Source organism: Bubalus bubalis, chromosome 17 (genome assembly GCF_019923935.1).
Source record: "Bubalus bubalis isolate 160015118507 breed Murrah chromosome 17, NDDB_SH_1, whole genome shotgun sequence".
Taxonomy (NCBI): Eukaryota; Metazoa; Chordata; class Mammalia; order Artiodactyla; family Bovidae; genus Bubalus; species Bubalus bubalis.
In genome coordinates, this window is record NC_059173.1 from 55,348,870 (window position 1) to 55,363,729 (window position 14,860).

Sequence of the window (14,860 nt, forward strand, 5' to 3'; positions counted from 1 at the left end):
CTTGGACTGCAAGGAGATCAAACCAGTCAATTTTAAAGGAAATAAACCCTGAATATTCATTAGAAGGACTGATGCTGAAGCTCCACCACTTTGGCCACCTGATGCAAAAAGCTGTCTCACTGGAAAAGACCCTGATGCTGGGAAAGATTGAGAGCAGGAGAAGAAGGGGGCAACAGAAGATGAGGGGGTTGGATGGCATCACCAACTCAATGGACATGAATTAAGCAAATCCGGGAGATGGTGCAGGACAGGGAAGCCTGTGGTGCTGCCGTCCACGGAGTCACAAAGAGTCAAGCACGACTTAATGACCAAACAACAGCAGCAATATATAAAATTGATAACTAAAAAGGACCTGTGAACTCTACTCAATACTCTGTAATGACCTATATGGGAAAATAATCTAAAAACTAATTCAATTTGCTCTACAGAAGAAACACAACAATGTAAATCAAACATACTCCAATTAAAACAATAAATAATAAAATGAGTCCCCTGTGCACGTGGGGCTTCCCTGGTGGCTCAGTGGTAAAGAATCCGCCTGCCAATGCAGGAGATGTGTGTTACATCCCTGGGCTGGGAAGATCCCCTGGAGGAGGAAATGGCAACCCATTCCAGTATTCTTGGCTGGAGAATCCCATGGACAGAGGCGCCTGGCCAGCTACAGTCCACGGGGTCACAAAAGAGTCAGATACAATGGAACACACACGTACACACACGCACACCTCTGTGTGTGATGCTGCTAAAGAAGAAAATAACCGCAATATCCCTAAAAAAGGAAGGCAGCCTCATTCTCTCAATTTTCTGAAAGGAAGCTTGGAGTACATTTTCTCTTCCCTTCTTTTGGAGATCCATTTACAAACACCCAGAAGATGTCAAAAGCCATCTCAAATCCTACACACATCACATGTATTTGTTCTTACAGCTGCTTTGCAGAAAAAGATAAAGTCTCAAGACAAATTGGAACGGGTGACTAAATCATTCTTGGACAAAATTCTCTTGAAGTGATAAGCAGAGGGGGAGGAATTCATGGAACAAGCAAGCAACATCTGCTTTTGTCGAACCATGCTTCTTGCCAGCAGCACTTGCTTATTAAGTAAGTGACTGAGCCACCGCATACACAGCTATAGACCACTGCCCACCCCAACACACAGTCACATCAGGCTCCATTAGGCACCAACACACTTCAGTGCCTTTTATATATAATTAATCTACAAGAAAAAAACGTTAATTGCTAAGTGCAACAAGGAGCAACTTTGCTAATACTTACAAATTGGCAAGATGAGTATGTTTACCCCCAAAATAGGTACCCGTTAACTAGTGAGGGCTTCTAGAACATTTGCTTTGTTATCTCTCCTTCACTACTGAGTTCTTTGACTAGGGAGGAAGTTTTCCTCCACCCTCTTTGAGTCCCTGGCTGGGTCTAAAAATTAAAGCTGACAGACTACGAGGGGAAAACCATGCAAACTGTATTGAATTTGTACATGTACATGAGAACCTACACAAGAGAATGAAGATCCAAAGAAGGGGCCAGAGGAGGAAGCTCTTATACCTTTTAGACAAAGAAACGATACATTTGTAAAGAATTGGCAAAACACAGCGATCTGAACTAGGGGTATAATTCCACTAGGGCTAGCTAATCCGTATACTCTTTATCGAGGAAGATAAGTGTTAGTTCAACAAGGTTTATTTGCAGAGTCCTCTGGTGCTGGCTCTGGGCTGATAAGAGTCTATTTCTAGCAAAAAGAAAATTTATTTCCTACCTTTAGGCAGGGAAGGGAGCTTTTTCTATGTTTGAATGTGAAAGTGTTGGTCGCTCAGTCGTGTTAGGCTCTTGGTGACCCCATGGATTGTAGTCTGCCAGCCTCCTCAGACCATGGAATTCTCACTCCAACAATACCAGAGTGAGTTAGCACTCCCTTCTCCAGGAGATCTTTCCAACCCAAGGATCAAACCTGGGTCTCCTGTGTTGCAGGCAGATTCTGTGTTCACTGCTTCTTAATCACCTTCCTTTATCAAATGGTACATTCCCCTAGCTGTGATGATCTCCATGTGATGCAGAAAGTCCAATCCCCAGATAATCTAGTGCTAATCTCAGATCAAAACATTGGGATACAGCCTGAGTCTGCACCCGTATCACCCCCATGCCTATGTTCTTAGCTCTCCCGAATCTGTTCATCCCAGTTTGATCACTAGCTTAGTAATGGCTCAGCAAGAAAACTTGCCTTTTCTTTCTTTTGTATCTTTATAAAGTTCAGCCCTGGAAACACAGTCAGTACTCAACACATTTCTGACAGAACAGCTTTTGATTTTGGGTAATGAGAAATTGAGATTATCACACTTTTGGTTTGGAGAAACTGTCTCAATCTCTTGTGACGTCCTCTAACTTGAAGCACCTATATTCTAATTCACCTGGGATCCGTGAAGCCCCTAAAACTGCATGTAAAATTTTTCAGTGTTTTCATTTCTCAGAAGGTAGAGTCAATCACTTTTACTAGATTCTCAAGGGGGACAATGAGGAAAATAAAGTTAACCCATATCACTATAGTTAGTCTCGTAAAGAAAGATTCAGACGTAAATAGGCTCCCACTTATTAGCTGTGTGATCCATGGCAAGTCATTCAGTTTCTTTAATGCCTTACTTTCCTTTTCTATAAAATGGAGATAATAGCAGCACCACTTTACAACGGTAGAAAAGGCAATTCGCATGACAACCCACTACTGAGGACAGCTATACAAATGGGACAAAAATATGCTTTAAAATATCAAAGAATTAAAAAGAGACAAAATACTTCACCTGGGAAAGTAGCTCAGAGACAAGAACCCGACTTGTTGGGGGTGGGGGTGGGCACTAGTATTTGCTTCTTCCCAAAGGGGCTTCTGAGTGGCTGAGAGTCGGGATATACTTTTAGTAGAATTTAGCGGCTTCCCTGGTGACTCAGATGGTAAAGAATCCATCTGCAATGCGAGAGACTCAGGTTCAACCCCTGGGTCAGGAAGACGCCCTGGGAAAGGGCATGGCTACCCACTCCAGTGTTCTTGCCTAGAGAATTCCTTGGACAGGGGAGCCTGACGGGCTACAATCCATGGGATTGCAAAAAGTTGGACGCAACTGAGAGACTAACACTTTCACTTTCACTTTTTAGCAGAATTAGAGACTGGAAAGACAAGGAAAGCTATCAGCACCAGCAAAAAGTTGGAAAGTAATGGCGCTGTCTTTGGGTTGAGACCTTGGAGATCTACAGCCTAATCATAAATGCCTATCTTAAGTAGGCAAAACTTCCCAGGTTAGAGTTCACTTTTGAAATACAGCAACACCTAAAAATAGTTATTCTGGTTTCTAACTGGAAGAAAAATTATCTCTTACACCATCTTCTATTTCAGATTACTTCTGCAAAGTAAGAGTACAATGTCCAGTACATAATGAAAAGCAACCAGGCATAACAGCACGAATGAAAATTAGAAGAAATCACAGGCAACAGAACAGACCACAAAGGCTCAAGATATTGCTGTTCAGAGAAACTTTAATGAATGGGTAGGCTTAACAGGTTAAATACAGTTAAATAGACAGTGAATTGGAACATAGATCAGAAGAAAATAACCAAAATGAACCAAGTAAAATTCAGAAGGTAACAAGACATAGAAGATACAATGATGTCTGCTGCTGCTAAGTCTCTTCAGTCGTGACTCTGTGCGACCCCATAGACGGCAGCCCACCAGGCTTGCCCCGTCCCTGGGATTCTCCAGGCAAGAACACTGGAGTGGGTTGCCATTTCCTTTTCCGATGCATGAAAGTGAAGAATGAAAGTGAAGTCACTCAGTCGTGTCCGACCCTCAGAGACCCCATGGACTGCAGCCTACCAGGCTCTTCTGTCCATGGGATTTTCCAGGCAAGAGTACTGGAGTGGGGTGCCATTGCCTTCTCCTCAGTGGTGTCTGACCCTTTGCAATCCCATGGACTGTACCCTGCCAGGCTCCTCCGTCCATGGGATTTTCCAGGCAAGAGTACTGGCTAACATACATGTAATTGGAGTTCCGGAAAGAAAGACTAAGAGAACAGGGGAAAGCAATGTTTCAAGAGGCAGTGGATGAAGTTTGCTGCTGCTGCTGCTGCTAAGTAGCTTCAGTCGTGTCCGACTCTGTGCGACCCCATAGACGGCAGCCCACCAGGCTCCCCCGTCCCTGGGATTCTCCAGGCAAGAACACTGGAGTGGGTTGCCATTTCCTTCTCCAATGTATGAAAGTGAAAAGTGAAAGTGAAGTCGCTCAGTCGTGTCCGACTCTTCGCGACCCTATGGACTGCAGCCAACCAGGCTCCTCCATCCATGGGATTTTCCAGGCAAGAGTACTGGAGTGGGGTGCCATCGCCTTCTCCAGGATGAAGTTTACAAAGCTAATAACAATGGATCAAAGAAGTCCTACCACCTCATGCAGTGTTTTTTAAAAATCAACAAATAGTTGGATCCTATCAAAACTGTAGAAAACCAAAGTCGAAGAGAAAACTATAAAAGCAGATGGAGAAAAAGACATATTCTTACAAGGAAGCAATCATCAGAGTGATAGTTTCCTTTTCCAGAAAAAGAAAAGACAAATCAGAGGACAATGTAACAGTATCTTAACCAAGTTTTAAAAAATTAACTGCCAACCATTCAAACCAGAAATGTACTTTAAGAATGAAAGCATAATGAATACATTTTCAGCTATAAAAAAACTGAGAAAAATCTGTCACCAGTAGACTCTCACTAAGGGAAAGAGTAAAGGATGTTTTTCAGGCAGCATAAAAATGATTCCAAAAAAAAGTACAGAAAAAAAGGAAAGAACAACAAAAGTGGTAAACATATGCAGAAGTCTAACTGAATACAGACTTTAAAAAGTAGTAGTAACGATATGTTCTTGTGTTGAAAATATATAAAAAATAAAATACATTACAACAATGGCATATAAATTGCAGAATGGGGGGCTAAATGGAGTGAAAGAAGTCAAAGTCCTTGTATTATCTAGGAAAAGATTAAGAGTGCCAATTTTAAAAAATGTTTAATAAAATGAAAATACCAGTTAACAACATATATTAAGTCAAGAATGCATTATAATCTCCATAGTAACCACTAAAAGAATAGAGAAGTGAATATAAAACTTCTAACAGAGGCTTAAAAATGTAAGCATTAAAAAAATATATAAAACAAAACAAAATGGGACTTCCCTGGTGGTCCAGTGGCTAAGACCCCATGCTCCCAATGCAGAGGACATGGGTTCAATCCCTAGTCAAGAAACTAGATCACACATGCCCCAACTAAGGGTTCACATGCCACCAGATGGAGTTAAATAAATAAATAATTTTTAAAAAGAACAAAACAAAAACCCATATTCTACCAAAGGCAAGGAAGGAAGGCAAAAAAGAACACTGAGCAGACAGGAAAAATAGAAAGCGTTTAATCACTGCAAATGGTGACTGCAGCCATGAAATTAAAAGACACTTGCTCCTTGGAAGAAAAGTTATCACCAACCTAGACAGCTTATTAAAAAGCAGAGACATTACTTTACCAACAAACGTCTGTCTAGTCAAAGCTATGGTTTTTCTGGTGGTCATGTATGGATGTGAGAGTCGGACTCTAAAAAAAGCTGAGTGCCGAAGAATTGATGCTTTTGAACTGTGGTGTTGGAGAAGACTCTTGAGAGTCCCTTGGACAGCGAGGAGATCCAACCACTCCATCCTAAAGGAGATCAGCCCTGAATATTCACTGCAAGGACTGATGTTGAAGCTGAAACTCCAATACTTTGGCCATCTGATGTGAAGAACTGACTCATTTGAAAAGACCCTGATGCTGGGAAAGATTGAAGGCAGGAGAAGAGAAGGACAGAGGATGAGACGGTTGCATGGCATCACCAACTCAGTGGACATGAGTTTGAGTAAACTCCGGGAGTTGGCGATGGACAGGGAGGCCTGGTGTGCTGCAGTCCACGGAGTCACAAAGAGTCAGACGAGTCTAAGCGACCTCACTGAAATAAGATAATTTAAACCTAAGTCACATGTATTAATACATTGCCTATATAATCCAATTAAGGTGAAGATTTTCAAACTGGATTAAGAAAAAGAAATCAACATCCATTACTTATAAAAGACATCTAAAATAAATGGCTACAGAAAGGCTGAAAGTAAAAATATGAAAAAGATAACCATACAAACATTAGCCAAATCAACCTCTCGTTAACTATAATGATATAGCAAAAAGCAATTCTGGAGATATAGACACTCCCTAATGATAAAATGTTCAATCCACCAGAAATATACAATTATAAATGTATACAGTCCTAAAGATAAAGTATTAAAACATAAAAAGCAAAAATTGGAAGTATACTACAAAGACAAATGGTCTAAAACCATAATTACAGTAGAAGAACTGAACAGAAGCAGCTCAGTCGTGTCTGACTCTTTGAGATCCCATGGACTATACAGTCCATGGAATTCTCCAGGCCAGAATACTGGAGTGAAGACATCTTCCCAACCCAGGGATAGAACCCAAGTCTCCCACATTGCAGGCAGATTCTTTACCAGCTGAGCCATCAGAGAAGCTCAAACACAAGCAGCAAAGCTGGCCAACTGAATAAATAGAGCAATTATCCAGCAACTGCAGAACACATTATTCTTCTCAAGCACAACATGTAACACTTAGAAACATTGACCTTCAGCAGGAAATAAAACAAATCTTAACTAAATTCCAAAGCACTGAAGTCAGTGCAGGTAAAGCCATACTTAGAAGGAAAATTATCTAAAATGTATATATTAGAAAATAAGACTGAATATCAATTAACTAATATTTTCAAAAACTAGAATAACAATATATACCCAAAGGAAACAGAAAGAAGAAAATAATAAATGGACAATATTAATGAAGTAGAAAATAAATGTAAACAAAAAAGATCAACAGGCCTAGAAGTTGATTCTTTACAAAAAGACAAAATTGATAAATTCCTAGAAAGATTAAGAAAGAAGGCACAAATAACCAATGTCAAGAATAAAAAAGGAGGCTATCACTGTACATCCTACAGACATTAAAAACATGAGAATATCTTTAACAAACTTATGCCAATACAGTTGAAGATCTAGGATGAAAAATTACAAGAAATAAACTTGTAAAATTGACAATAAAAGAAAAAGTTTTAAACATCTGAATGCTGTAATACCATTCAATAAACCCTAAAAGGACACTTCAAGGCCAGACAACTTCACCTGTGAGTTTTGCCAAACATGTCAAGGTAAAATACTACTACTCTCACACAAAATCTTCCAGAACTCCACAACTTACTTTTAAGGTCAGTATAATTTAATACCAAAATTTGACAAGGAAGTTAAGAAAAAGAAAAATTATAGGACTATTCTACTAACTTATTAGGATTCAAAAATTCTAAATAAAAGATTAGCAAGTGATATTAATGAACATACAAAAAAATAACATCATAGCCATGTTGGATTTATTTTATATATGCAAGTTTGATTTAACACCTGAAAAATCAGTTAATAAGTCAACACAATAACAGAATAAAAGAGAAAAATCAAATGATGACCTTAATATATATAGAAAAGCACTTGAAACAATTCAGCATCCACATACAATTAAAACCTTTTGCCAAACTAAGGATAAGAACTCCTTTTGAATGAAAAGAAAAAATGATGTAAAATTACGAAAAACAGTACAGAGATTCCTTAAATAAATAAAAAGAGTTACCATACGATCCAGCAAAACCACTCTTGGGCATATATCCAGAGAAAAGTATAATTTGAAAAGATACACGCACCCCAGTGTTCATTGCAGCGCTATTGACAATAGGCCGGACACGGAAGCAGCCTAGATGTCCTCTGACAGACGAGTGAACAAACAAGATGTGATACACATACACAACGGAATACTACTAAACCACAAAAAAGAACGAACTCATTCCAGTTGCAGCAACATGGATGTATGCACACGTTATCACACTCTGTGAAGACAGAGAAAGAAAAATATCACATGACATCGCGTATATGCGGAATCCCCAAAAAGGACACAAATGAACTTATTTACAAAGCAGAAATAGACTCACAGCAAAAACAAACTTATGGTTACTAAAGGGAAAGGCAGAGGGCAGTTTGGGATTAACATATACACACTACTAAATACAAAATTGGAGAAGGCCATGGCACCCCACTCCAGTACTCTTGCCTGGAAAATCCCATGGGCGGAGGAGTCTGGTAGGCTGCAGTCCATGGGGTCGCGAAGAGTCGGACACGACTGAGCGACTTCCCTTTCACTTTTCACTTTCATGCATTGGCGAAGGAAATGGCAACCCACTCCAGTGTTCTTGCCTGGAGAATCCCAGGGACCGGGGAGCCTGGTGGGCTGCCGTCTATGGGGTCGCACAGAGTCGGACACGACTGAAGTGACTTAGCAGCAGCAGCAAATATAAAATAAATAATCAACAAGGACCTACTGTATAACACAGGGAACTATACTCAATATCTTGTAATAATCTATAAGGGAAAATAATCTGAAAAGAATATATATATGCACGCGTGTTTAGTCACTCAGTCATATCCAACTCTTGGCAAACCCATGGACTGTAGCCCACCAGGCTCTCCTGTCCGTGGGATTTTCCAGGCAAGAATACTGAAGTGGGTTTCCATTTCCTACATACATATATATATATATAAATAACTAGAATTAACTTCATAAATTAGCTAGGGTCTGGATACAAAGTCAATTTAAAAAATATATATTTATATATATATTAGCAAATATAATAAATATATATATTAGCAAAGAACTTAGAAAAAAATTTTTTTAAAGAAACAATATACAGCAGACTATAAAATATCTAGTAGTAAACCTAAGATGTGAAAGACCTTTAGAGAAAACTATGAAATATCTTTGAAAGAAATTTTGAAAGATCTAAATAGAGGAAAATACCATGTTCATGGACCAGAAGATTCAACATTATAAAGATATTAATTTTGCCCACTTATTTATAAACAACGCAATCTCAATCAAGATCACAACAGTGTAAATTTTTGTTGTTGCTGTTGTTCTGTTTTGGTGGAACTTAGTAGCTGATTCCAAAATGTTCTGTAAATGTGAAAGAGAATAGCCAAGAAACTCGTAAAGAACAAGATAAGAGGACTTGGTCTGATGAATATAAACTCCTGTTATAAAACTGCGGTGTGCTATTGGTGCAAAAATATTCTTACAAACAAAAGAAATGGACTAGAGAGCCAACCACATATTGGAGCACTTGATTTACGAACACGGTAGCCCCACAGGGGCTATCTTGTAAGAACGGAATGAGAACAGAATGGACTTAGCAGTAAATCGTGCTGGGGCAACTGGATGTCCATAAATACTTTTTAAATTAAAACTTTAACCCTATCTCACACAGTATGCAAAAATTAATTCCCAGTGAATAAATCTGGGGGTAAATAAAAATTGGGGGGGTTAAAACTGAAAAGTCTTTGACTTCCCTAGTTACCCACTCATTAAAACTCTGTGCTTCCACTGCAAGGGATGCAGGTTTGAGTCCTGGTTGGGGAAGTTCTCCATGCCACATAGTACAGCCAGAAAAGAAAAAATAAAAAAATCCCCAAAAGTTCTAGAAGATAACATAGAAGTCTATGTTCATAACCTCAGAGTAAGAAAAGACTTATTGAACAGGATGTAATAAAACACTAACCACAAAGAAAAAAAGACTATTAAGGACTTGGTTTTTTAAAATTAAGAACATCTTTTCATCCTTAAGGGTGAATAGGCAAGCAACTGAATGAAGACTGTACCACATGTACAGCCAACAATGAGCTCACTTTCAGAATATATTTTAAAATACCTACAAATCAGTAAGAAAAAAACTCAAACAACCCAATTGCAAAGTGGTCAAGAGACCTGAACAATCATGTCACAAAACGAGAAGGTGCTCAATCTCATCAGTAAGGAAAAAGCAAATTAACTCCACAATATGAAAAACCACCAAAAAGAGGCTAAAATTACAAAGACTGACAATGTTGGCAAGGATAAGGAGCAAGGGAAATTCCCATTTGCTGCGGGTGGGAGTATATTCGTACAACTACTTTGGAAAACAGCTTGGTATTATCTATTAAAGTTGATGAGGCACACAACCTACAAGCTGACAATTCCTCCCCTGGGTGCGTGTCCACAGGCCCCCAAAAACACAAATAAGACTTGCTCCAAGGAAGAGCCATTTAGGACTCCACGATGGATCTGTCTCTTTGCTTTTCATTGCTTTTGTTATTATAATCATACATAATGACCTGCCTCAGGGAACCCTGTGGCTCTGCCTAAAGAGATTAACACTTCCCCTCCCTAAGGTTGGCCATTCCAGGAGATACTTGCCAGACAATAGTCTTTAACTCCTCAACTCCTCCCCTTTTCTGTCCCATAAAAGAACTGGATTCCAGACCCCACCCAGATGTTTATCTTGAGACATCAGTCTGCCATCTTGTCTGCCAGCCACGTTTCTGAATAAGGTTGTTTTCCTTGCCTCAACACCTCATCTCTTGGTTAACTGGCCTGTTGTGCAACAGAATGACAACAGCCACCTTATCCACAGACCCCAAATAACCATCCAAGGTCCTCCAACAGAACAGTTGATAAATTTGGCTAACAGTTTTCCACACAGCATGGGGAAATGAATTCCAGTCACAAAGAATCTAGACACATGTCAATACATAATCCATGATGCCATTCATTCCTTGATCAAAAAAAGACAAGCAAAACCAAAACACTGTATTTAGAGATAGGTTCTTTGTCACAAAAACTATAAAGAAAAATGAAGAAATGTTTACCAAAAAAACATCAAGATAGGTTTTTTGTTCGTTTGTTTTTTCACCTTCGGTCGATGATGAGCAGTGATTGGCAGAAGGCCACGTGGGGGAATTCTGAGGCATTGCAATGTTCCAGTTTTTATACTGGTGTTGGTTACAAGATGTTACCTGGATAAGTCATTGCACTCTGCATCTCTATTTTGTGCATACATGTGTATGAAATTTCAGTTAAAGGGGATTAATAAATCAAATGCATCTACAATCTAAAAAAAAAAAACTCATTATGTCAATACCTATGTATACTGTTTGGAATCAAAAAGAGAATACTCTTAAGGGGGAAGGGAAGTATCCTCACTGTGGCCCATTGTTTTAGCTTTGGTGCTAACATCTTACCAAGCACCCTGGACCACTGAGTACTTCTGACTAGTTCAGGTTACCTACTCACCCATCATGCATTTGATCAGCACTGCTCCAGATAATGCACATTACATAAGGGTCCTGAGATCTTCCAGAAAATCTCCAATAACTCATACCCAACACTTGCTCTTCCTTCCTCTTCTCACAGGCTGATTTTCTTTCTTCAGTTCTCAGCTCCAGTGTCATTTCTACAGGGAACCTTTCCTTCCTCCCACTCCCACCAGGAAAGGGGTAACCAACATGGTATTCCTCTGCTTGGACTTCAGTGCTGGTCATTCTCAGTTTGCACCTATCTCCCCAATCCATCCCTGGGAGGCTGAGTCCTTGATCCTAGATCACCAGGACAGCCCATCCAGCCAGTTTCTATTGGGTCCCACAGATGACAGGCAACGGCAGAAACTTGGAGGCAGGGAGAAGACAGAAGCTGGGCATGTCCTCCACGCCCCTTTTTGCTGGGTCTCTGTCCTTGGGGGTGGTAGCTCCTCTGGAGGCCCAAACTGTTCCTGCCTGGCTTGGGCTCACTTGGTCTCCAGCAGCATCATTCCTGCCACCTTCTCTGTACCTTTCACTGGTTCTGCTAACCCTGCCTCCATCCAAGCTGCCTTTTCACTAAACTCTCTTCGTTTGAACTAGGTTAGATTGTTTTCTGCTGAGACAGTGGCGATTTTATATTAATTTATAGGACAATTTTCTCAGCATCTGTCTTCTCCCAATAGGCTCTGAGCTTCATGACACTGGTACTTCAGAAGTGACTAACCAATGTTTTAAATGATATGGTGAGTTAATAAATGCATGAATGAGCCCACATTAGAAATGGAATACTACGCATTATACAAGAATTTCTAAAATGTCCTTGCTTCATTTGATGTGGCACCAATTTATCTGGGGAAACATTTTTCCTATATTGGTTGAAAATAACCTTTATTGACAGGAATATTTTTACTGATTTCAATTATTCTAGCAGTAACTGTTAACAGGTATAATTTCTCAATTTAGAAGTTAAGTTTATCTATCTGTAATAAGTCATCAATGATGAGAGTCCAAGTGGACTGCAGTTAATTGTAGCTCCAAGAGTTAGTGGGAACACAGTAAAAACGGTAACTAGAAAAAGATTTAGGGACTTCCCTGGTGGCCCAATGATTGGGACTTTGCCTTCCAATCCTTGATAGGGGAGCTAAGACCCCACAAGCCTTGAGGCCAAAACACCAAAACATAAAACAAAAACAATACTGCAACAAATCCAATAAAGATTTTTCAAATGGTCCACATCAAAAACAAACTCTTAAAGAAAAGATAGACTTTGCATCTTATTTTTTATAACCTATTGCAAATGACTCTAGAAAATAAATACTCAGTAGTTCATGGTGTGAAAAGGGTTATCTCCAGGCTGGAGATGTTGTTAATAACATATACTATCTACATTGCTGCTTTAGACTTTAAGGACAATCTGGGCTGATACCAATATTAAATATGCAAGTTTCATATTAATACATATTGTTAAACAAGTTCTACAAAATGAACTGGAAAATTCTGATTCTAGGACACTAGTCAGAATTTCTGGAACACAATCTGGAGCTCTGCAGATTCCCCAGAAAAAGTGCCCGAAAATCAGATTACCTAGAGGTGATCTGATGCAGTAGCAAGATCTTTCAAACCAGTAGCTACAGTCCAGTGTGACCCTTGAACTTCAGCCTTGAGAAAACCAGTTCATACATTAGAATCACAACTAAATACATACTATGTCAAGAATTTTTAGTTTATAGCAAGGCATTTTGGAAAGCAACAATTTAATAGCTCCAAGTGGGGGATGTATTCTGAACTCTGAAGAGATCAAGGTTTATCTCTTTTCTGCAATCACTCTCCTGTTTCTTCTGCTAACTTTTTCATTGTAAAAAATATCCTTATTCTGTTCATTCTAACCAACAGACAGAGGGAAGGGTCCGATTTCTCTAGTACAGTATGAGTTCAAGATTATCTGTCATCTCCCGCCACCCAAACTAGTTAGTAAAGGGAGACCTTTCTGATATCTCTTGGGATAGAGGGTAGGGGTCTGGTTTTACAAACTGGAATTAGATGGCATGGTTTTAGTACTAGTCACAATAAAAAATACCTCGTGAGGGGGTTTGCGGAAGTGATTAAGTTAAAACAGTTAAAATGCAGTTACACTTCTAATTACTTTATAACCAGATAACTTGCTTTGTTATGCCTAATTAGGTGTAACAAAAACAATATTCCTTTTTCCTTCCTTTTTCCTTTTCTCTTCAGTCATAACTAACATAGGAAATGACCACACCAGCTCTTTACTGATTGCTTCCCTGGAAACAAAAGAGCATTTTATACCTGATCCTGCCATTACCAGTAAAGAGAATGAAGCAAAAATTAACTGTCCTTCACCTCTCTTGCCCATACGGGAAGTACAGCATTCAGTTCCTAAGCACTGGTGCTCCCCTCACCCCAGACTCTCTCATCTCCATTCTCATCAACATCACCCACTTACGGGGCGCCCGGTACACGAAGGGCCCCGTCGCCCGACAGGATTAGCAAAAAAAGCACCTCATTCAGTCTGAATATGACATCTCCTGATGTTTTCCAAGCAGCAAAGCGGGGCGGGCGGCCCAACCCCTAGGGACAGGGCGGCGTCTCGGGTGCCCGCAGCCCAGGACCGCGGGCGGCGCCGCAGAGCTCCCGGCCCCCCACCCGCAGGTCCTTACCCGCCAGTCCGCCGCCGCCGCCTCCATCGCCCGAGTGCCCCTTCCTCCGCTGCAGGATGAAGTAAGGGTTGGCTCTCTCGGTGATCCACAGCGCGTTGGCCAGCAGCACCTCTTCGGGGTTCACCCACATGTTCCCTGGCGCCGCGGGCTCCCTTACAATGGGGCGGCGGGTCGGGTCCGGCACGCACCGGCGCGCAGCCCCGGGTACACGCGCGCCCGCCCGCCTGCCCGCCAGCTAGGTGCGGCGGCGGAGAGCGATTTCACCAGGGGGCGGCCTGCGGGGCCCGGGCCACAGCGAAGCCCCTGCGGGCGGCCCGGGAGGACGGCGAGGACTCGGGCGCCGCGAGCAGCATCCTCTCCGCGGCGCCGCCGCCTCCCGCGAGCCCGCGGCCGCAGACTCCCGGGCCCCTTGGCTCCGCCGCCGGGTCGGGGCCCACGGCAGCGGGAGGAGCGAGAGGAGGGGGAAGGAGAGCAGGAGGAGGAGGAAGTGGTGTATCTCAGCCGCGGGATCCGGCTTGGCAGCTGGCAGGGCTGCGGGCGACTGGCGCTGATCCTGCCCCGCGGGTCGGGCGGAGCTGGGCTGGGGTGCGGCTGCTCCCGCGGCGCCCACCCAGGGTCCCGGCCGCCGGCGTCTCCAGCCGCTCAGAGCCCTCCAGGGCACGGCGCGAGAACACTCCGCCTGGGGGCCGCTCGCACCCTCGGCGAAGCCCAGCTCCCGGCTGGAAGGACGCTCCGGACACTGCGAATGAATGACGACAGCGCGGCTCGCTAGGAGCGAGCCCCGGCGACACCAGCTTCTGCGGACGCGAGATCTCCGCGGGCCCTGCGAGCCGAACCAGGCCGCTGCAGCTGGCTTCGGGCGAACCTTCTGGGGACCGGGTGGCGAGCACTCGGCCCCACGCCCATCCCAGCAGCGAGGACGCTGCCAGCCT

The 14,860-nt window shown here is 42.0% G+C and overlaps 1 protein-coding gene across 10 annotated transcripts in view; it reads right to left on the reverse strand.

Moving 5' to 3' along the window:
• TBC1D9 (TBC1 domain family member 9) overlaps positions 1-14,101 on the reverse strand; it is a 123,569-nt gene extending 109,468 nt beyond the window's left edge. For 9 of the 10 annotated variants that reach the window (XM_025268099.3, XM_006079246.4, XM_044930457.2 and 6 more), the window contains exon 1: positions 13,929-14,072. In XM_025268099.3, coding sequence (XP_025123884.2) covers positions 13,929-14,058 — 130 coding nt within the window. In that variant the 5' untranslated portion in view covers positions 14,059-14,072. Of the gene's footprint in view, positions 1-13,928 lie in introns of all 10 variants that reach the window. The other variant, XM_025268097.3, reaches the window with a different exon arrangement.
• Positions 14,102-14,860: the final 759 nt, after the last annotated feature.